Genomic DNA, 22,010 nt, shown 5'->3' on the forward strand with positions numbered 1-22,010 from the left:
TGAGAAAGTCTGCATGTGCATATATGTGTACATACACACACACACACACACACACGTCTGGTGGTGGTGTGGAACTATCTCCCATGTTGTGTGTCCTCTGGGTGGAGGGTGGGAGTGGCTCAACATTCATTTGTTTTCATCAGAGGTTCAGTGGCTTTCCCTATCCTTGCTCTCCCATAATTTCGACATGGCGCTTGTTTTTTTGTGTAAGGAGTCAGCACATTTTCTCATGTACTCTGTTTTGCAAGTTTCAGTGATAGAGAAGGGACAGACTCTGATAGGCTCCATCGTGTCTAAAACTTCCCTTCTCTCTATACCATATCTTTGAAGTCCTTTGTTTTAGGATCAAAGAAGGGTGGTCTAGTCACCATAAAACCCACTGGCTTTTTTTCCCCCTACTGATTCTAGGCATTCATGATATGAGCATACTAAATTTGGAGGTGACCTTGATTTTCTTATCCTGTGATATATTTTTCCTAGAGAAGCAACAGATTGGAAACACAGAAAGAATTGCAGGCACAAACAAAAATCAGTGCCTGTCCTGAATCCTTTCTCTCTTCACCCCAACCTTTTTTAAAATTAAAATGAAAGAGGAGAGCACGGCACAGTTCCTTCTCGGGATTCAGAACAGACAGCATATATTCTGCTGGTTAAGCTTTAGCTGCTTGAAATTGATCTTTTAGGATCGAAAGATCCTCACTTTCCAGTTGTCAGTTCAAACATTCTCTAGCTGACGTTTTGTGGGGAGGGAAGATCAGGATTGTCTAGATACATTCATTTAAATACTACCTATGCACTGTGTAGTGTTATAATTGTTTTTTTTTGTTTGTTTGTTTTGTTTTTATGTGCTATTTCCCATCATGCTGCTGTCTGCACTGCTGTTGGACCACTGTGCCTATAGAAGGTAAATTAGTCCCTTTGGGACAGATGGAGTTGAGAACCTAACTTGTTTCTGCTTCTAGCTCTTACAGGAATTATGAAGCAGTCATGGTGGCTCGTGATGAGTGAGCAGCTCTGTGATTTGTAGACAGAGGTATAGTGTGTAGGAGTCACACTGTTTCAAGAAAGACTCTGCCAGCATGCCTTTCCCCACTGTAGCAGAGACATTAGCACACCCACTTGATACTCCAGATTCTGCACAAGGTTTCTTTTAGAGATTGGTTCTTCGTGAAATTTTTTTTTTTTTTTTTAGCATCCAGTGTGTTCCAAAGCCGAATAAGTAATAGGGTTTTTTTAATGGCTTTTTTAGACTCAGAATTTATTTTTAACACTCTGCATAAATTAGGGCCTCTAATTCTGAAAAATGCTGAGAGGCTTTACTTGAGATATTTATATTTATTTAACATGCTGGGGAGAGGGAAGAGAAGGTGCACAGGTGAACCCTAGCACTAACATGCTAGCGCCAAACTCAGTTAATATTAATAATGGACATTTGTCTGTATTTTTGATAGCTTTTCTGTTTTAAGATTTAGTAAGTAGTCGCTAACTCACATGAGTTGTCATTGTTTTGCGACCTACTGTTGTAGCAGGGACCATGATCTAACTTAGCATGCTATCTCTTTTTGGTTTAATGTTTGAGCATTATTGGGTACTAAATCCATGTGACTTTCTATATTCAAATTTAAATGATTGCTCCTGGGTAGATATAAAATAAAACCCATCTTTCCCCCCTCCCAACTGAGAAAAAGCAAATGAAATACTGTTCCTTTTGTGTGTTTATTAGAAAATGTTAACTGGAAAAAAAAAGTGTGCTTATTTTCTTGGGACAGCACCAGTGATCCTGTGGTTTTTGTGTTGAAAATGTTATGTGGCAGTTTCTGAGCATGATACGCAGGTTGGAATATAGATGCTAGGAAACTCGGTTTTGTTTTTAATTAACATTAAAATTTAATTTAAATATTTTGGGTAAATAAAAATATTGGGTAATTTTTTTTTCAAAACTCCTGAGTGTACCTGAAAAATCATTGTGTAGTGTTTCTAAATTTCTTGAGAGTTTGGTTCATATTGTCAAAAGGCACTAAAGAATTGTCAGGTATGGAGTGGAGATATCAGATAGCATGTCTTATCCCAGAGCTCTCTGGGTGTGATTTATGTGAATTTCATTTGTTGCTCTTTTGCCACTTTCAAAGTAGAATTCTTGTCATGGGATGTTTTCTTTTATATTTCTTCCTCTTTTTCTTGATTTAAGAGTGAGTTAAAGGGTATTAGAGCTTTGAGTAAGTAGACATATTGATTTGTATGACCACCTTCCATCCTTGTATGTTTTTACAGTGGGACATCCCCTCTTGCATGTCTTAATGCCATGCTACATTCCAATTCAAGAGGAGGAGAGGGGTTATTTTATAAACTACCTGGCCGAATCAGCCTTTTTACACTCAAGGTAAGTAATATAAACTCTACTTTAGTGCAGTGGTTCTTCAGCTTTTAGTGTTCCTAAGAATCACTGGCAGGTCTGGAATGTGGCCCATGAATTTGCATTTCTAATAGGCAGGCAGGTGATGCTGATGCTGTTTTTCTGAAATAGCGCATTGAGGTGTTCTGGTGTGAACAGAGTATTAGGAATTATTTAGTCATATCAGCTATTGTGTCTGTATTCAGTTTTTCCTTGTTTATATCTGCAGATTGTATGCAATAGAGGGATAAGTATGTGTGGGGGTAATTGCAAATGTGCCTTAATTATAGTTTTGTTTGTAATAATATGTGAAGGATAAATTACTGGACAGCCAAGTAAGACCTAGTCTATGGAAAATAACTGAAATGTGAAAATACTTGTGGAAATTCAAAAACTCAGCATTTACCAAGTGACACTAATTACAAAGCAAGAGAACTTAAATCAGGTTCAATTCGTAAGCTTAAATAGAGCTGAAATGAACAAGCTAATTATTTTTCTATGATTTGTGATATACATCATTTAAACCAGGGATTGGCAGATTTTTTTCTGTAAAGGACCAGAAAATAAATATTGTAGGTTTTGTGGGCCACACTGTCTCTATCGTAACTATTCAACTCTGCCATTGAAGCAGGAAAACAGCCACAGAGAATGCACAAACGAATGGGCATGGGTGTGATCCAATAAGACATTATTTATAAAAAGAAGCAGTGGGCTAGATTTGGCTTGGGGGTGTAGTTTGCTGACTCCTAATTTAGACATAGTTAACCTGTTGATGGTGAGAAACTGAAAATTTGATGCTGATCCTTATAATCTTCCAAAATGTCGTTATAAATTGCAGTAGTCCATAAACAGACTTTTCTCTTTTAGTTTTGTTTTTGATAGACTTGTTTTCTTTAATTAATTAAAAATTAAACACTCGAACAAATACCAACTATATAACCTGTGGTCATAAAACTTGATCGTTAAGTACACATCAGATGTATCTTATGTTCAGATATCTGTGCTGTTCTCTATGTTGTTTTTATTTGTAGTATTTCAGACTTTAAAAGGCAGCATAATGTAATGTCAGAAACTGAGCCTTGGAAGAGTCAGAGCCCTGAATTCAAAATTTAGCTTTGTCACCTGGGACAGATTTAACCCCTCTTTATGGTGGTGTATGCATCTCTGACAGTCAGTCCTTAATAAATGGTACCCTTTATGATATTCCTTTAGGTTCCTTATCCTTAATTGCTTGTTAATGGCATTTTTCTATTATATATTATTAAATATATTGTAATTATAGGTAATTATGTACAGTTATAGTTGTGTGTATTATATGTGTTACAAATGTGCCTGTTAGTGGAACATTTCTCTTTTAAGAGGGAGAAGAAATACCTATTTCTATGGATACCTTAAGGATAGGAATTGAGTTTCATTTGTCCTTGTAATTTGGCTCTGGGCAGAATTCTTGGCATAGTCCATGTTTAATAAATTTTTTTAAAAATAAATTTATTTACTTATTATTTTGGCTGCATTGGGTCTTCGTTGCTGCATGTGGGCTTTCTCTAGTTGCGGTGAGTGGGGCTACTCTTCGTTGCGGTACGGTGCGCGGGCTTCTCGTTGCAGTGGCTTCTCTTGTTGCGGAGCACGGGCTCTAGGCACATGGGCTTCAGTAGTTGTGGCACGTGGGCTCAGTAGTTGTGGCTTGTGGGTTCTAGAGCGCAGGCTCAGTTGTGGCACACAGGCTTAGTTGCTCCGCAGCATGTGGGATCTTCCTGGACCAGGGCTCGAACCCGTGTCTCCTGCATTGGCAGGCAGATTCTTAACCACTGGCGCTACCAGGGAAGTCCCTGGTAGACTTTTAGCTTGGTTGATCATCCGTGCGTGCTATCCGTGCGTGTCTCTTTTAACATTTTGACCTGTTAGAAAGCGATATGTGCAAATGCAACAGAAAGTAAAATGCAGCAGGGAAAGTGAAGGTAGCCCATAAATTCTGCGATTTGTAACCTAAATGATAATTTATGTTAATAATATTTGAAAAAATTGGATTAAAATTTCCTTATAGCTTTACTGCTTGTTGTATTCAGTTAATATATTTGCCATGATGGCATTGATACATACAGGCACACCTTATTCTCCACCACTGCCCCCGCCCCTCCCAGGGCTCCTTGAGAGTCTGAAGTATCGATTAGTCTTATTAATTGCCTCATTATCACCACACTATCTTCCAGAAGTTGTGCAGGCATTTACTTTATTGTTATTTGGGAATGGATAAGAAAGGATACCAAAAATCTGAACCAGCTGATTACCATCCTATCCTCATCACCCGAGGACCCAGGTCTGCTGAATAAAGTACAAGGTGGTGCATTTTTTCCTTTCTTATCCTCATTTGAAGAAATTTCAAACCTACAGAAAAATTGGAGTACTACACTGAACACCCCACCTATCTTGCTTTCTTCCTAATTGTTACAAGTTTGCCACATTTGCTTTATCCCTCTCTACATATATATGCTTTTTTTCCCAGAACCATTTAAAAGTGTTCAACTAGTACTGGTACTTCACCCTTACGTATCTTAGAATGTATGTCTTAGGAGCAAGGACATTGTCCTACATAACCACAATACCATTGTCATAGTCAAGAAACTTAATGATACAGTAGTATATAATATATAGTCCATATTCAGTTTTTTTCTAGTTCTAAAAATATTCTTTCTCTATTTTTGGCTGCGTGGGTCTTCGTTGCTGCACGCAGGCTTTCTCTAGTTGTGGCGAGCGGGGGCTACTCTTCGTTGTGGTGCGCGGGCTTCTCATTTTGGTGGCTTCTCTTGTTGTGGCTCATGGGCTCTAGAGTGCAGGCTCAGTAGTTGTGGCTTGCAGGCTCTAGGCACGCAGGCTTCAGTAGTTGTGGCGCGTGGGCTTAGTTCTGCGGCGTGTGGGATCTTCCCGGACCAGGGCTCGAACCCTCGTCCCCTGCATTGGCAGGTGGGTTCTTAACCACTGCACCACCAGAGAAGTCCTGTGGCATTTTTTTGGTCTGTTTCTCATGTGTTAAGGAGAAGCATGTGCAGAATGGCTTGGTATTTTTCTCCCCACTGCCTGGAAATCTCTTCTAGTGGGCCATCAACGTCAGAAACCATGTGGTTTCACTACTTAGTTGAAAATAGGAGTTTTTTCAGTTCTGAATACATTTGTGTGGACTTATCTATGGTTACCAAAGCTTTACTGATAAGCTGGAGTCTTTGGGGGCATGCCACAGGGTTCCTTCTCTGATAAAAGTTGTTCTGGGTAATGCGATGGTACATTTGACACTATATGTAGATGCTTGCATCAGGCCTTAGAATTAGTACTCAGGGATGTGTGGGAGAGGTGAAATCTATCCATGCTTTGAATTCTTGTTTTGAGTTGCTTTTCTTAAGCTTTTCCTGAAGTCAGCTGTCAGTGTCCATCATTGCCTGGTTAGAGGTGGGATTTATATTGTTTTTTACACTTGGAATTTCCCATCCTTGTAAAACCAGTGAGAGCGCCTTTGTAGTGTTCTACATTTTTATGACTGTCATGCTGAACTACTTTGCTTTTGTGACTAGGTGTTTGTGTCATTGGTGAGTTTAACCTGGGTTGTGAGTTGTCATTGCAGCACTCACTGTCAGTCATGACTGCAGTCATCTGAACATTGTTCAGTTTTATTGTGGAATGATGCTCAAGTCAAAGTGTCATGGCCATTTGCACTTTATTATACCTTATGTAGTGATAGAGGGCTCAGCCTTAGGGCGGTCCTTTAATTCAACTAACAAGTCCAGTTGAATCTTTTTAGTATGTAGAATATATATTTTTAAAGTATTAAAAGATCTTCTTGGTAAAAAAATAAATGACTACACTTAAAGTATCCATCCATTAAAATTCACTGTTTGCAAATAAAAGAAAAGCAAATGGAGGACGAGAAGGAGGTAATTTTTGCAGTTTCACAATGTTATTTATAGATCTACAATTAAGTTTTTCATATACAACTCCACACTTGCAGTGATTCCAGAACTATTTATATTACCATTAAATACTGAGGAGACTTCCATACAGTCAAATCATAGAGTCTGTCATTTGCGAGGCAGGACCAGAATCCATTTTGATTTTTGATAGGTACGCATCAAGCAAAGTTGGCTTCTAAAAATGCAAGTCATATCATCCACTGTCCTGCGTGGCCCTTGCCTACCTCTTTGATCTCTCCTGGCACCTTCTCCTCGGTCATTATACTTCAGCCACCCTGGCCTTCATTTACTCTGTTTCTCAAAGGCCCCAAACTTGTGTCCACCTCAGAGCCCTTGCACTTGCTAGCCCCTATGTCTGGAAAGCTCTGGGGTAACTTCTTGTCATTTGGTTGTTAGTCCAGAAGTACCTTCTCAGTGAGGCTTTCTCTAACGGTAGTTCCAGTTCCACAACATTATGAGGGTTTTGGTTGTTTCACAGTCCTACCTTGTTTGTTTGGTTACTTGGTTATCATTAGCCTCCCTCCACTTGAATGTCAGTGCAGGGACTTGGTTTTCACTGTATCTCCTGTGTCTGGCAAATAGTACATAATGTAATAAATATTGGCTGAATGGAAAGTAGAAGATAGCATCATCAATATCTTAAGCCAACTAGTTCTCCTTGTAGTCTACCTTTCTTTTATATGTTTTATTATAGAATATGCATATTCTGGGTTATTTTTTCTTCTCAGCAAGGCAACTTCTAAGAACCCTTTTTTTTTTTTCTTGCTCTCTTTAGAGCAATTCTACGTTAATCTGTGAAAGAATCTGCTGACACTAGAAATAAATCTTGGGACTTCCCCAGTGGTCCAGTGGTGAAACTCCACGCTTCCAGTGCAGGGGGCGTGGGTTTGATCCCTAGTTGGGGAACTAAGATCCCACATGCCATGCGTGGTGTGGCAAAAAAGAAAAAAAAGAAAGAAATCTTTCCCAGGCTGTGGCCATAATGTGGTTCTTCTAATTGCTGAAGGCAGAAACTGAGCCATTAGAAACAGTTTGAATGTTTTAGGTATCTTTTAGGTATCATGTTATTCTTTTTAGTTTTGAACTTTGGTCATCATCTTTGTTAGAAAAAAGAATTTCTTTCATATAAAATGGTAGTGACGTTTTTAGATGATGTCTTTTATAGTCCGTGTTAGCTTTATCAAATATGTGATCTTTTTAGTGCGTAGAATTCTAGAATTTTAGTGTGGAAGGGGCTCTCAAATCATCCGGTTCATTTGCATTTTGCAGGTAGAAAACTGAACTTCTGACAGATTAGGTTTACCCATGACCGTGTGTCCTTGCAACAAATGCATTTGGCCAAGTTGGGACTAAAACCCACGGCCCTACCTTTTGAGTTTGATTTCTTTTCATTATGCCAATTCAGAATAAAGAGTTTTTCTTCAGGTTTTAGGATCTTTGGTTACTTCATCTTTTTAAAGCGTCTTATGAGTGCCTTGATACTTCTCAGAATGTTAGTTTTATTCTCGTAATGAAAATTCTTATAATTGTTAAGCAAAAGTAGCTTTTCATGTCCTTAGATTTGTACTCTTCAGTTATGGGTGGTTGGTTTGAATTTCTGCCCTCTGCATTAATCATATTGGCATTTCTGATCGTGGTCATTCTTTTCTGTACCAGAGTGAGTGGTATATGGTGGTAGTAAGAGCACTGGAGTCAGCTTGAGGTCTGGGGTCCAGCATAGTGCCTCAGGTCCTATGGAATATCTCCATTTATACTTCTTTGTCTCTAACACTGAGAAGTTGAAATAGATTGGTCATTTAAATACTTCAGGTGTAAAACCTTTCATATCATGAAATGGAGCTGCATGATGTAGATGACTGTGAAACTGCTCTGGTTGAAACAAGCATGAAGACCCCGCTTCTCCATCTGTCGTGGATTCTGCCATCCCTATCCCATTCTCCAAGCACCCAAGGCATCTTTCCCAGACCCAGGAGCTCTGTTGAAAACCTCCTAGAGTGAAAATTCAGTGAAGATCCTTCCTGTGCTCACATTTTAGCATCTAGACTATTTTGTGTGAAAAGTAAGTCGGCCCTGGATATTTTTCTTTCCTGTTCTTTTGTGATGCATTTGGTATTTACTGGAGGCTGACTGTTTTATTACAAACCCTTTCCCACTCTGTACTGCATAGAAGGCCTACTTAGTAGAGCAGTACCATTTACTCTGGTTAGTGGTAGCAGTAGTTTGGTCTTGATGGAGGCTTTGACCCGTCATTTGGTAAAAGTTTCCTTATTGGAGTAATTCTCAAGGGCCGCCTGGATCCACCTTTGAAAAATGGGGTATTCTGTTGTCTGACAGGATATTCAGCAAGCTCAGGGAGAAAAGAGGACTTGATTGTTAATGGAGCCCTGGTTAGACTCTGGTTTGCCTAAGAGGTGAGCAGCCTTTTGTCCCGCTACCTCCAGAAGTTCAAAGCCCTGTAAGAATGAAGTGGTAAATGATAAAAGGTCAGGGGACAGAGGTTTGGAAAGCACTACCACTGGAATTATTTTTTATAGCTCAGAGGGGTGGGCAGGATGATAATTTCAAGGTTTCTAAAGCAGTATATATATATTTTAACAAAAAGGTTATAAACATTTTTTAAGTGTTATTTTAAAGCATCAGGGTTCTAGGAAAATGAGGAGCTTGTATGTACTTCAGGCTTCCTTGGGACTGTGTGAAAAAATGCTTAAACTTTCCTGTGGTCAGCCAGTATGAAAACTGCGTTTGATCTCTTCTCAATCCTTCATATCAGACTTTTGGGGAGGGTTGTTTGAGTAACTTGTTTAGTGTCAGAAAGTTGCTTCTTATTCTAGTTTACATAATCTGGTAGAAAAGATGAAACTGATGCTTAATCGAGTGCTAACTATATTCCAGACAGGCATCGTACTGCTCACGTTGGTCTCTTGAAACGTAAATGTGTTTCCTACTCCTGTACTAATGGGGGAAACAGCCTGAGAGAGTTTAAGTAAATGGTATGAAGTCATGTTTTCGGTTATTTGAGAGGTTGGTATTTAACAGACGGAGGACAGGTCAGGATATTCTAAGTTTCTCCCAAATGAGTTGGCTCTCAAATATGTGAGATGCATACTCAAGGTTCTGAAAGAATGACTTCAAATTCTTTGTGCATCATGAGGCAGGAGAAGAACAGGGAGCCAAAAAAGATGTCTATTTTCTTCTGGAAGATGCTGTCTTCTTCGATTCAGTTGTACTAGATGGGCTTTGAAATGTGTGCTTTTCCAGTCAGGTAATCCTTTTGTTTTAGTTTTCTCTTTGGCTCTTTATGCCAGCTTTTCTTTGGTAAATTAACTCCTGACAATTTTTTTAAAACTCCTTATTTTTTTTTGGTCTGCATTTCCACTGCCACCTTAGTCTAAGTTATCCTTGTACGCTAGCTACTGAAATAGCTCCTGCCTGGTCTACTTGCTTTCACTTTTGCCTCCTTAGAATCCAGTTTGCTCTTTTGTAATCCACAAAGCAGCCAGAGGGGTTTTTTAAAAAACAATTTGATCATGACACATCTCTATTTGATTCAAGTCTGTGGTTTCCTATGGTGTTTACCAAAAAATCCAAACCTTGCTCAGTCACACTGCCCTTCTTTCAGTTCTTTGAATTCCTTAAGCTCTTTCCAGTTTTAGGGTCTTCTATTTGGAACTCTCTTCTCTCCACTTCTGCCTGGCTCAACTTAATGAGTATCAACTTAAATCTCAGTCCCTTAGAGGAGCCGTCTCTCTAAATTGGGTTTTCCTGTTGTGCCCTGAACTTTACTTCTTTTCACTTACAACTTTATAATTATATAATTATTTGCGTGATTGTTTGATGTCTCTCCTGACCAGGTCTTAGGGCAGAGAATCTGTATTATTTTGTTCTGGGCTATATCCTCAGCATCTCTCACAGTAGGTGCTTAAAAATGTTTGTTAGATAAATGCAGTGGAAAAAGCATAGAAGGAGGTTGTTATGACTTGATTGGTAGCAGTTCTCTATGCCAAACAGTAGAATTGGTTCAGAATAGTAATTGTTAGTATTAAAATTGAAACATGTAGTACAGAATGTTTATCAGGATCTCTTTTTCAGGGAATGGAGTGTTTGAAAACCTCCAAAGTGTAAGCTTTGTTTTCTCAAAAGAAAGAAAAAGTAATGTCCAGTGTTGCCTTTGAAATCTAGTGCCGTATTGATTCCTGAGATTCTGTGTTTGCCTGCCTTCTTTTTTCTATTGCCTCTCCCTGAAAACTTTTAGGATCTTATTTCCATGATTATATGCTTTAGTGTGGGTCTTTTTGCACTCCGCATGTCTTACTCAAATGTCTGATGATTTTTGGTTGAGGGCTATTCTTGACTCTTAAATATTAGCGGGAACTTCAGTGTATTGTGGTTTTGTGGCTTCACTTGTCTCCTGCAGCAGTAGGTGCTGGTTGTCACTTAGATGTATGGTACTGGAGTAGGGGTGCCCATCTCCTCCTAATGTAGACTTAGCAATTCCCATGTTCTCAATTCCATACCTCATCCTTGTCTGCCATGTACCTGGTTTAAGTTCTGAGCCTGTCTGGAATTTAGGGGATGAATCTGCTTGGGTCTTTTCAGTATCTCCTAGATTACTGTAATAGCTTCCTAACTGGTCTCCTTACTTTGCTCTTGCCACCCTCCTCAACACTGGAGCCAGGAAATTTTTTTAAAAGCTCATAGAGGGGCTTCCCTGGTGGCGCAGTGGTTGAGAGTCCGCCTGCCGATGCAGGGGACACGGGTTCGTGCCCCGGTCCGGGAAGATCCCACATGCCGCTGAGCGGCTGGGCCCGTGAGCCATGGCCGCTGAGCCTGCGCGTCCGGAGCCTGTGCTCCACAATGGGAGAGACCACAGCAGTGAGAGGCCCGCGTACCGCAAAAAAAAAAAAAAAAGTTCAGTCAGACTGTGTCATTCCTCCCACCCCGCTTCACTCAGGGTAAAGGCCAAAATCCTTAGAGTTGCTTGCAGTGCCCTTTCGCCGTCTTCGTCCCACCCTCACTCCCATCTCTCTTCCTCTTCCTCTCTCCCCTTGTTCACTCTGCTTGACAAACACAGTGGCTTCTTTGGTGATCCTTTAACATGCAATCGCTATTCGTCTCCAGGATTTTGCCTGTGCTGCTTCAGCTGTCTGCAGTGCTTTCCCCCAAACACCTTCATGCCTCGCTCCCCCACCTCGTTCAAGTCTGTGCTCGAATTGCACCCTGATGCCTCCAGACCGCATAGCTCTCCCAGTCCCCCTGTTCCCTGCCTGACGTTTTTTTTCTTGGTATTTATCACTGTGTGATATACCATATTATATATGTTTTGCTTATTGTTATTGTATGTCTCCTTTGACTAGAAGTAGTCCTCTAAGGGAGGAGTTTTTTTTTTTTTTTTTGCGGTACGTGGGCCTCTCACTGTCGCGGCCTCTCCCGTTGCGGAGCACAGGAAACGGACGAGCAGGCTCAGCGGCCATGGCTCACGGGTCCAACCGCTCCGCGGCATGTGAGATCTTCCCGGACCGGGGCACGAACCCACGTCCTCTGCATCAGCAGGCGGACTCTCAACCACTGCGCCACCAGGGAAGCCCAGGGAGGAGTTTTTAATTTTAGTTAATGCCGTCTCTTCAGCCCCTAGGAAAAAGTAGGTACTCAGTATTTGTGTGAGTAAATGAATCATAGTTTATTTCTTTTAATTTGGTAATATAGTGAATTAGTTCAGTAGAATTTTTTCCAGTGCTCAAGCATCCTTGTATTCCTAGGATAAATGTCACTTTGACATGGTTTTCTTTTAAATAACACATCGTTGGATTTAGAGTATGAATAATTTATTTAGGATTCTTACATCTGTGTTCATAAGTGACCGATCTGATATTTTGATTTCAAACCTTGCCATGTTTTGGTATTAAAACAAGCTGTGCTGTTTTCCCTCCATTGATTTTTGCAGTAGTCTCTTTAAGACAGAGATTATTTGGGTTTTTTTGGTAGAACATGCCTATGAAGGCTACTGGGTGTGATGTGTCTTACTTTGAGAATATGTTGTTTTTAACTTTTAAAAATTGTGAAATATATAAACTATACAAAAGAGAATATATGCAAATTTTGTTATTTTAGATAATAATAACTGAGAAATAAACTGCACACTGTATCCACCAGCCAGCTCAAGAACAGAACATCCTCTGCACTCTTTGAAACCTCTGCGCATATCCCTTTCTCTCCCTGTGGAAGATAACCACTGTTCTAATTTTCATATTAATCATTACCTTGCTTTTATTTCCAGGTTTATCCACATGTGTATATATTGCTGAACATGCTTTAAAAATATCTTTATGTGAATGGAATCACGTTGTATGTATTTTTCTCTCACTTGCTGCTTTGTGCTTATCATTTCTGAGCTTGATGTGTGTTGGTGCATTTAATTGAAATACATCATATTTTCTGCTATATGCTGTCTTATGGTGTGAATATTCCGTGATTTCTTTGTCCATTCTGCTCTTGGTGTGCATTTGGGTTGTTTCTAGTTCTCGCTGTAACAAACACTGCTGCGTTGAATACTCTTGTACGTCTCTTGGCGCATGTGTTCGGTAGCTTCTCTAGGGTGTGTACCTTGCTAGGAATGGGACTGACCAGGAGGTTTTGCACCTAATCATCATGACTAGGTAGTACAGCTGTTTTTCGTATGTAATCGTATGAATTTGTAAAGTAATCGTATGAATTTACATTGCTTTCGTAGTACATGAGAATTCCTGCTGTTCCACAGCCTGAGTATTGTGGGTGTAAATTAGTATCTTTGTTCAGTTTTTAAAATACGGTATCATTTACCTACAGTAAAATTCACCCATTTTGATGTATTAGTGTACAGTGTACTAGTGTACAGCTCTATGAGTTTTTTTAAAAAATTCATTTTTTTTTTTAGTTCACATTTGTGTTGACATTTTATTTGGCATTTTAACAGTGCTATTTAAAGGTATGCCATACGTGTCTTGAATGCAGTTGCTCCAGTAAATGCTTTTGCTAAAACATGCTTCTCCCTCCCCTAAAAATTCAGTTTTATATTTATATACAGTAAAATTCACCCTTTTCCGGTTATAGTCCTTTGAGTTTTTTGTTTTTTGTTTTTTTTTAGTCCTTTGAGTTTTGACAGACACATACAGATGTGTAACTGCCACCATAATTAAGATATAGAACAGTTCCATCACCCCAGAAACTACCCCCTTGCTTTTTTGTAGTCAGTTCCTCTCCCGACCCCAGCTCCTGGCCAGCTGTTGATTTGTTTTCTATCCTTGCAGTTATGCCTTTTCCACAATGTCATGTAAATTGATTTATACATTATGTAGCCTTTTGAGTCTGGCTTCCTTCGCTTAGTGTGAGGTATCTGAGATTTAGCTATCTTGTAACGTACAGTATAGTTCCCCCTTACCCGAGGTTTCACTTTCTGCAGTTTCAGTAACTGGTGGTCAACTGCAGTCTGAAAATACTAACTGGAAAATTCCAGAAGTCAACAATTCATAAGTATTAAATTGCACACTGTACTGAGTAGTGTGGTGAAATCTTGAGCCATCCTGTGCTGTCCCGCCTGTGATCACCAACCATCGACATCATCTCCTCCTGGCACCCAACCACTGATGTTGTCATGGCTCAGTGATCTAGGATTACCTGAAGCAGATGATCTTCCTCTTGAAGAAGGTCAATAGTAGCCTAACACTACGTCACAATGCCTACATCATTCACCTCACTTCATCTCATCATGTAGGCTTTTTTCATCTCATATCATCACAATAAGAAGGGTGAGTACAGTACAGTAAGATAATTTTGAGACAGAGACCACATCTACATAACTCTTACTATAGTTCTATTTTATTATTATTGTTGTTAATCTCTTACTGTGCCTAACTTATAAACTTTATCATTGGTGTGTATGTATAGGAAAAAACGTAGTATATATAGAGAGAGAGTTCGGTACTATCTCGGTTTCAGGCTTCCACTGGGGGTCTTGGAACATATTCCCCATGGATAAGGGGGGACTACTGTATATCAATAATTTGTTCCTTTTCAGTGCTGAATAATATCCCATTGTATGGATCTACCATGTTTTGCTTATCCATTCCTCAGCTGATGGACGTTTGGATTGTTTTCTTCTTTGGACTACTAAGAGTAGTGCTATGAATATTTGTAGACAAGTCTTGTGATAAACGTTTTAATTCCTCTTGGGTAGATGCCTAGGAGTGGAATTGCTGAGTTGTGTTGTAATTACTGTTTACTTTTCTAAGAAACAACCAACCTGTTTTCCAAAGTGGCTATATAATCTTACATTCAAGGTTTTTGTTCTTTAGTAAAATTTTTTCTTTTTTCCCCCGGCAGTATTATTTTTTTCCTGAAGTCTATTTTGTTATTGATATAGCCCATCCAGCTGTCTTATAATTAGTTTTTTTTTTTTTTTTGGCGGTACGTGGGCCTCTCACTGCTGTGGCCTCTCCCGTTGCGGAACACAGGCTCCGGATGCGCAGGCTCAGCGGCCATGGCTCATGGGCCCAGCCGCTCCATGGCATGTGGGATCCCCCCGGACCAGGGCACGAACCCGTGTCCCCTGCATCGGCAGGCGGACTCTCAACCACTGCGCTACCAGGGAAGCCCTATAGTTAGTTTTTGCATGGTATATTTTTCCATCCTTTTGCTGTTAACCTGTCTATGTCTTTCATGTTTCTTTATATTTTTAGTTGGATCTTACTTATTTTTATCCAGTCTAATAATTTCTACCTTTTAATTAGGATGCTTGGACCATATACATTTCGTGTAATTATTGATAAGGTTGGATTAAGTCTTCCATCTAGCTCTTTGTTTTCTCTTTGTCCTATTTTCCTTCTTTTCTTTTCCTGCCTTCTTTTGGATTGAGTATTTTTATTTTTTATTCATATTTCTTTGAGACATTTATTTATTAAAATTTTTTTAATAGACGCATAGTTGATTTACAGTGTTTCAGGTGTACAGCAAAGTGATTCAGCTATATATATATACATATATATCTATTCTTTTTCAGATTCTTTTCCATTATAGGTTATTACAAGATAATGAATATAGTTCCCTGTGCTATGCAGTAGACCCTTGTTTATCTATTTTATATATAGTAGTGTGTATCTGTTAATCCCAAATTCCTAATTTATCCCTCCCCCCACCACCTTACCCCTGGATTGAGTATTTTTAATATTCCCTTTTATCATCACTGTTAGCTTATTAACTATATCTGTTTTTTTCCCCAGAGGTTGCTTTATTATTTACAAAATGCATCTTTAACTTCTCACAGACTACCTTTAAATAGTATTATACATTTCACATAAAATGTAGCATGCTTGTGATGCTGTTCTTCCATTTACCCCCTCCTAGTCTTTGTGCTATTCTTTTCATACATTCTACTTCTATATAGGTTATACATGTCACAAAGCATTACTACTTTTGCTTTAAACAATTCTTATAAAGAAATTTAAAAATGGGGGGAAAAGTCTTATTTTACCCACATATTTACCATTTCTAGTATTCTTCATTTCTTTGTGGAGGTCCAGGTTTCCATTTGTTACTGTTTTCCTTCCTTCTGAAGAACTTTAACAGTACTGTGGTGCAGATATGCTGTGACAGATTCTCTCAGCTTTTCCTCGTGTGACAACGTCTTTATTTTGCCTTGAAGGCTATTTTATCTAGATACATTGAAAGGTTCCCACCCCCACCCCCGGCATTTTAAAGATGCCAATCCTTTGTTTTCTGGTTTGCATAGTTTCTGATGAAAAGTTTGTGGTAATTCTTATATGTGTCCCTCTTTTTTCTGTTGCAGCTTTGAAGATTTTTCTCTGTATTATAGGTTTTGACAATTTGATTATGAGGTACCATGGTGAACTTTTCAGATCTGTGGGTCAGATTTGAAATATTTTCAGCCACTTTTTCTTTAATTTTTTTTTCCTGTCGTCCTGTTTCTTCTGGAAAGACATGTGTGTTTGACCACTTTATATTATACCACAGGTCACTGATGCTCTGTTAATTTTTACAATCTTTTGTTTCTGTGCTTCATTTTGAATACTTTCTGTTGCTACTGATCTTTTCTCCTGCAGTATCTAATTTGCTTTTAATCTGATCCAGTGGATTTTTTCATTACCGATAATGTATTTTTCATCATTAGAAATTCCTTTTTTTTCTTATTTTATATCTTCCTTTTTTCTCATTGTGTTCATTCTTTTAATCCTTGATCATAGTGCATGCATTTATGGTAGCTGTTTTAAGTCTTTGTCTACTAATTCCATCTCTGTCATTTCTGGGTCTTTTGCTGTTGACTCTTCTGCTTGTGAGTCATATTCTCCTCCTTCTTGGCGTATCTAATAGTTTTTGTTTGGATGCTGACAATGTGAATTTTACAATGTTCAGTGCTACAGTCTATCTTCCTTTCAAGAGGTTGGGCTTTATTTTGGCAAGTCATTAGGTTACTCCCTTTGGATTAGTTTACTCCCTTTGAAGCTTGTTTTTTAAGCTTTGTTAGGGCAGGTCAGAGTAGCCTTTTCTCTAAGGATGATTTAACTCTCCTACTAAGATACTTCCCTTCTGGGGTCTCTACCGGATGCCTCCAATGGTTAACAACGTCCCTCCACTCTGACTAGTTGGTAACTCCTAAGTCTCTAGGCCTTCTGTTTGGTGGAATTACCTCTGGGAATTACTCAGCCATTCATTGCCCAGCCTAATGGAATTTCACCGTATACATATGCAGAGACCCTATGCAGATTCTTCTGCAAAGCTTCCTTCTCTCTGGAATTCTGTTGTGCAACCTCAAGCCATTTTAGCCAACCAGAACTTTGATTCTTGTCTCAGCTCAGGAAACTGCTGTGCTCTGCTTGAGATGCCCCGTGTGTGTGTGTGTGTGTGTGTGTGTGTGTGTGTGTGTGTGTGTGTGTGTGTGTGTGTGTGTGTGTGTGTTTTAAGATAAACTGTTTCATGAGTTCTTGTTGATAATTCCAATTCAAATTCAAGACTATAGGTTTTTTGCTTGACCTTTTTCAGTTTCACATGTATATCTCCTTTCTTATGTGGAAATTCTGGTTCCCAGTGAAACCACATAATTACTCATTTGCTTTTTCCAATAATCTCAGAATAACAATACCAGCACTACCACCACCAATATGAATACTCTAAAGGGTTTTTCTTGTTGTTGTTGGCCTTAGGTATATTTTGCTAGGGATTTAACACATCACTGCAATTTAAAAATCACTTGAAATAATTCATTTGTGTGTGGTTATGCCATCAGCTTGATACACAGTTTGGTTTATTAGTTTTACCTACTTTTAGAGATTGCATTTATAAATTTTAATTTTGCTTTATAATGATGTAAAATATTTATGTATGGTTCAGTACACAGCACAATGTTCATTTAATGAATTCTGTCTCCTTTCCAATCTCCTTTACCTGCTTCTTTTCCCTGTGGGTAAGCATTTTATTTATTTTTTGTTATTTTCCTTCCTTTTCAGAAATATAAACAACATATTTGCATTTGTATCCTCCTTTTTTAGAATGGCATCATTACACACTTTTCCCCACTTTATTTTTTTTACTTGACCGTTTGTCCAGGAGATCACATGGCCATATTATAGAGCTATTCATTGTTCCTCTTGACAGATGTTTAGCATTGTATTTTGTGGATTTACCATTGTCAAAAATAAGCAAAGTGTGATCCACAGACTGGTCTCAGTTTGTGAACTATTGTTCCTATCTGTGATGAGCTAAGTACAGAAATTTGGAATGTTTAGAAACTTCTATTGCAATTTGGCATTGCCACAACACCTGAGTATGCTTGGTGGACTCATCCCCACTCTAGAACAGTGTATAGATCAGCTTGGGTGTTTTCAGGCTTGCACAGTGAGTCACGTGGACTAGTCCTGTGCAGTAGGACCACATATTGGTCTTTGATGGGTTGGGGGATGAAACCAAAACCGGTCCTTTAACCCAGATAGAATGAGAAGGAGTGTATCTACTCTGTGTACCCTTTTGGTGTACCTGGCGCCACAGGTTTCGACATGTGTACTTTTAACATATTTGTCCAGTTCTAAATATTTTGAGATTTCTATTATGAAATCTTACTTAATTCATGAATTAAAACTTTTTTTGTAAGTTTCCAAATATATTTATTGTGTTTCCTCCCATTTTATCCATTTTATTAAATCAGTGTCAAAGAAGTGGTATGTGTGTTTTGGATTCTGTTGAGACTTCTGGCTTAATATTATGGTCAGGGTTTTAAGTGTTTTAGCTGTGCTTTAACAGTATATTTTTTTTTACTTGTCTATTTTCTGTATTAGTATTCTATCTACTTTCTGTCTCTGTGACTTTGACCTACTCTAGTACCTCATATAAGTGGAATCATACAGTATTTATCCTTTTGTGACTGGCTTATTTCACTTAGCATAATGTCTTCAGGGTTCATCCCTGTTGCAGTCTGAACTCGCTTTTAAAATTCCTCTTTTGTACCCTCTGCTGGCTTGGAAGTTATTTATTCTCTTTCTATCATATACGTTACCTTTACGTTTTTCAGTTTAGGCTGAATACTTACAGCCTAAACTGAATATCTGTCTTTCCTCATAAACGATAATTGCATTTTCAAGTGTTTTAATTCTCAGTGTTTCATCTCTCCCATGCTCTTCTCTAGTTCCACCTTACTTTTAGCTCTCTCAAAGACAGGCATTAAAAAATGTTTAAAAGTTAGTATTTATGTTGAGATATTCCAAATTTATTGGTTTACCGTTGCTTCTTGCATCCCATTCCTTCATTCTATGTTTCCTTTCTTTTGTATTAATGTACGTCATTTATCTAGCACTTCCAATTTGGATCTGTAAGTATAAGCTACCTTTCTGTATCTTAAGGCCTCTTTGTTTTTACTCTTAGATGGCATTTTACTTGTGTACTGATTTGTAGTTAACTGTTATTTTCCCTCATAGGAAGATGTCATTCCCTTGTTTCTGGCATCCATTGTTGCATTTGAGAAGTCTGGTGTCCGTTGCTAGTTATAATCATTCTTTTCTTTTGGTTGCTTTTACTACTTTTTGCTTGTCTTTATTGTTCTGCAGTTTTGCTGTAGTGTATATTTGAGTAATTTACCCTGGCAATCTGAAAACTCATGTGTTCAATTTTGGTCAGTATGTCTTTGAATATAATCTTTCTTGCTTCCTCTTCTGTTGTTGATATTTATTGATGCTTCACCATGTTAAAACTTCTCATTCTGTCTTCCATACTTTCATATTTTCCATCTCTATCTTTTTGTGCTACGTTCTGTGAGATTATTTCAGATCAAGAATACAGTTTACTAATTCTTTAGTTTTGACTGAGCATTCAGCTTTAGAGTCACATTTTTATTTCTAGATTTTTTACCTGATTCTTTTTGAAATTTGTGTATTCTCATTCTATCCTGTTCTTGTCTTGTGGTTTTTCTTTCTAATTTTCTTTCTGTGCATTTAAAAAATAATAATTATTTAAAAGCCTCTTTATTCTATTTTACTTAGATCTGGAGGCCTGAGTTTGCCTATTTGTTGTGTCTGCTGAAAATCCTTCCTGTCTTTGAGGACTCATTTCTTTATATAGTTTTTTTTTTTAATAATTTTTATTTATTTATTTATGGCGTGTTGGGCCTTTGTTGCTGCGCGCAGGCTTTCTCTAGTTGCGGCGAGTGGGGGCTACCCTTCGTTGCAGTGCGCGGGCTTCTCATTGCCGTGGCTTCTCTTGTTGCAGAGCACAGGCTCTAGGCACGCAGGCTTCAGTAGTTGTGGCACGTGGGCTCAGTAGCTGTGCTTGCGGGCTCTAGAGCGCAGGCTCAGTAGTTGTGGCACACAGGCTTAGTTGCTCCACTGCATGTGGGATCTTCCCGGACCAGGGCTTGAGCCTGTGTCCCCTGCATTGGCAGGTGGATTCTTAACCACTGCGCCACCAGGGAAGCCCTCTTTATATAGTTTTTAATTTTGACTTATAAATCTATCATCTGTAGGATTTGTTTTTTTATGTGAGTCAAGTTGTGGAGGTGTCCCTGTAAGAAAGTTTGGAGCTTCTGCTGAACCTGACAGGTGTCTGTAGTGTGATTCCTGTGGTTAGGCTAATGTCTTGGCTTGGCGTTCCTGGACTGCTTGGGTACAGTGATTTTTGGAACTCATACTTGTGATAATGGGGTTTCATTTTCTCAGAGGTGACTTTTTCACCTCTTGACTTCTGGCATATGGCATACTTCTTTTTCATGGACTGCAAATGGGAGTTCATGATATTCCTGTTTAGTTCTTTTGTGGCTTTTGGTATTTTATGCATTTGACTCATTTTCAATTCCTTGTCTCTTAGTTTCTTTCAGGCATTAAAACACCTGTCCTAAGCCCTAAGCCCTGTGTCTGGTTTTAGTAGCCCTATGAGTTATTTGGCCTTGTAGCTTGTTTCTAGCATCAGGGAATTTCCCTTTCTTGCTTTTGGGCTTGCCTATGTGTATGTGTTATATTTTGCACAGTTTTTCTGTGTATTTGGATTGGGAAACGAGTGTTGCTGTGTCAGGCCTGTCTGCCATATTCACTGGAAGATCCGTGACACATTTGCTCACTTGCAGTTACATCCTGTAAAACAGGTGTAACTCACTAAAACATAGAAGTTTCTGAGTTCTGTCAGAATGGTGCTACACAAAGCACGGTGTCAGACTGCAAGGATGTATCAGTTGACATCATTAATGGGCCCTTTATAGTTTGATTGATCAGAGTGCGTTTGATTGCCTTGAGTTGTAGCACAGTTCTTTCTCATCAGCTGTTCTTATGGGAAAGAATTGCTGGAGTGGCCCAGTGTTGTTTTCTGAATTTAGATATATCTTGGGATAGACCACAACTTTTCTTTTAGTGATCTGCTCCATGCCACGCGGCATGTGGGATCTTAGTTCTCCGACCAGGGATCAAACCCACGCTCCCTGCTATAGAAGCATGGAGTCCTAACACTGGTCTGCCAGGGAAGTCCCTAGTGATCTAATCTCCAGCTATCACAGCTGAATGGGCAGATGCCCAGGTTTCTGTCTGTAATTCAAGAACTCCAGATCTGCACGCCCAAAAGGACATTTCCATGCAAAGATTCCACGGGTATCACAGATTCACCTTTCTCTTCATCTAGTGTCCTCTTACTGACATCCCAAGTCATCCTTCTGTTATGTTTCCTGTTTCTGTCTGCGCCCTCACTGTCTTCTCAGTAACCCAGACTCAAAACCTGTTTGTGGCTGTTTGTGTGTGGTCAGGATATTTTTCCTTTAGGCATATTAGGACATAACTGGGAAAAGAACCAGAAATGTATTTCCCGTTTTTGTTCTGTTTTAAACAAGTTAGTGAGTCATTAGGAAATTTTGTCTGTGGTGGTCAGGGAGTAGGGGAAAGGCTGATTCTAGAGACTGGACTTTTAGTCATTAACTTAATAGGATGTTGGATAAATTACTTATAATTCTTTGAGCCTCAGTTTCGGCATCTATAATATGAGGGTTGGGGACTTCCCTGGTGGCACAGTGGTTAAGAACCTGCCTGCCAATGCAGGGGACACAGGTTCAATCCCTGGTCCGGGAAGATTCCACATGCTGCGGAGCAACTAAGCCCATGCGCCACAACTACTGAGCCTGTGCTCTGGAGCCCGCGAGCCACAACGACTGA

General features: G+C 39.1%; 1 protein-coding gene across 2 annotated transcripts in view; it reads left to right on the plus strand.

Annotated features, from left to right (window-relative positions):
• Window positions 1-22,010, plus strand: part of ASXL1 (ASXL transcriptional regulator 1) — a 67,553-nt gene that overhangs the window by 6,144 nt on the left and 39,399 nt on the right. For both annotated transcript variants that reach the window (XM_033840899.2, XM_073792861.1), the window contains exon 3: window positions 2,272-2,380. In XM_033840899.2, coding sequence (XP_033696790.1) covers window positions 2,272-2,380 — 109 coding nt within the window. The remainder of the gene's footprint in view (window positions 1-2,271; window positions 2,381-22,010) is intronic.

Source organism: Tursiops truncatus, chromosome 15, assembly GCF_011762595.2.
Source record: "Tursiops truncatus isolate mTurTru1 chromosome 15, mTurTru1.mat.Y, whole genome shotgun sequence".
NCBI classification, from domain to species: Eukaryota; Metazoa; Chordata; class Mammalia; order Artiodactyla; family Delphinidae; genus Tursiops; species Tursiops truncatus.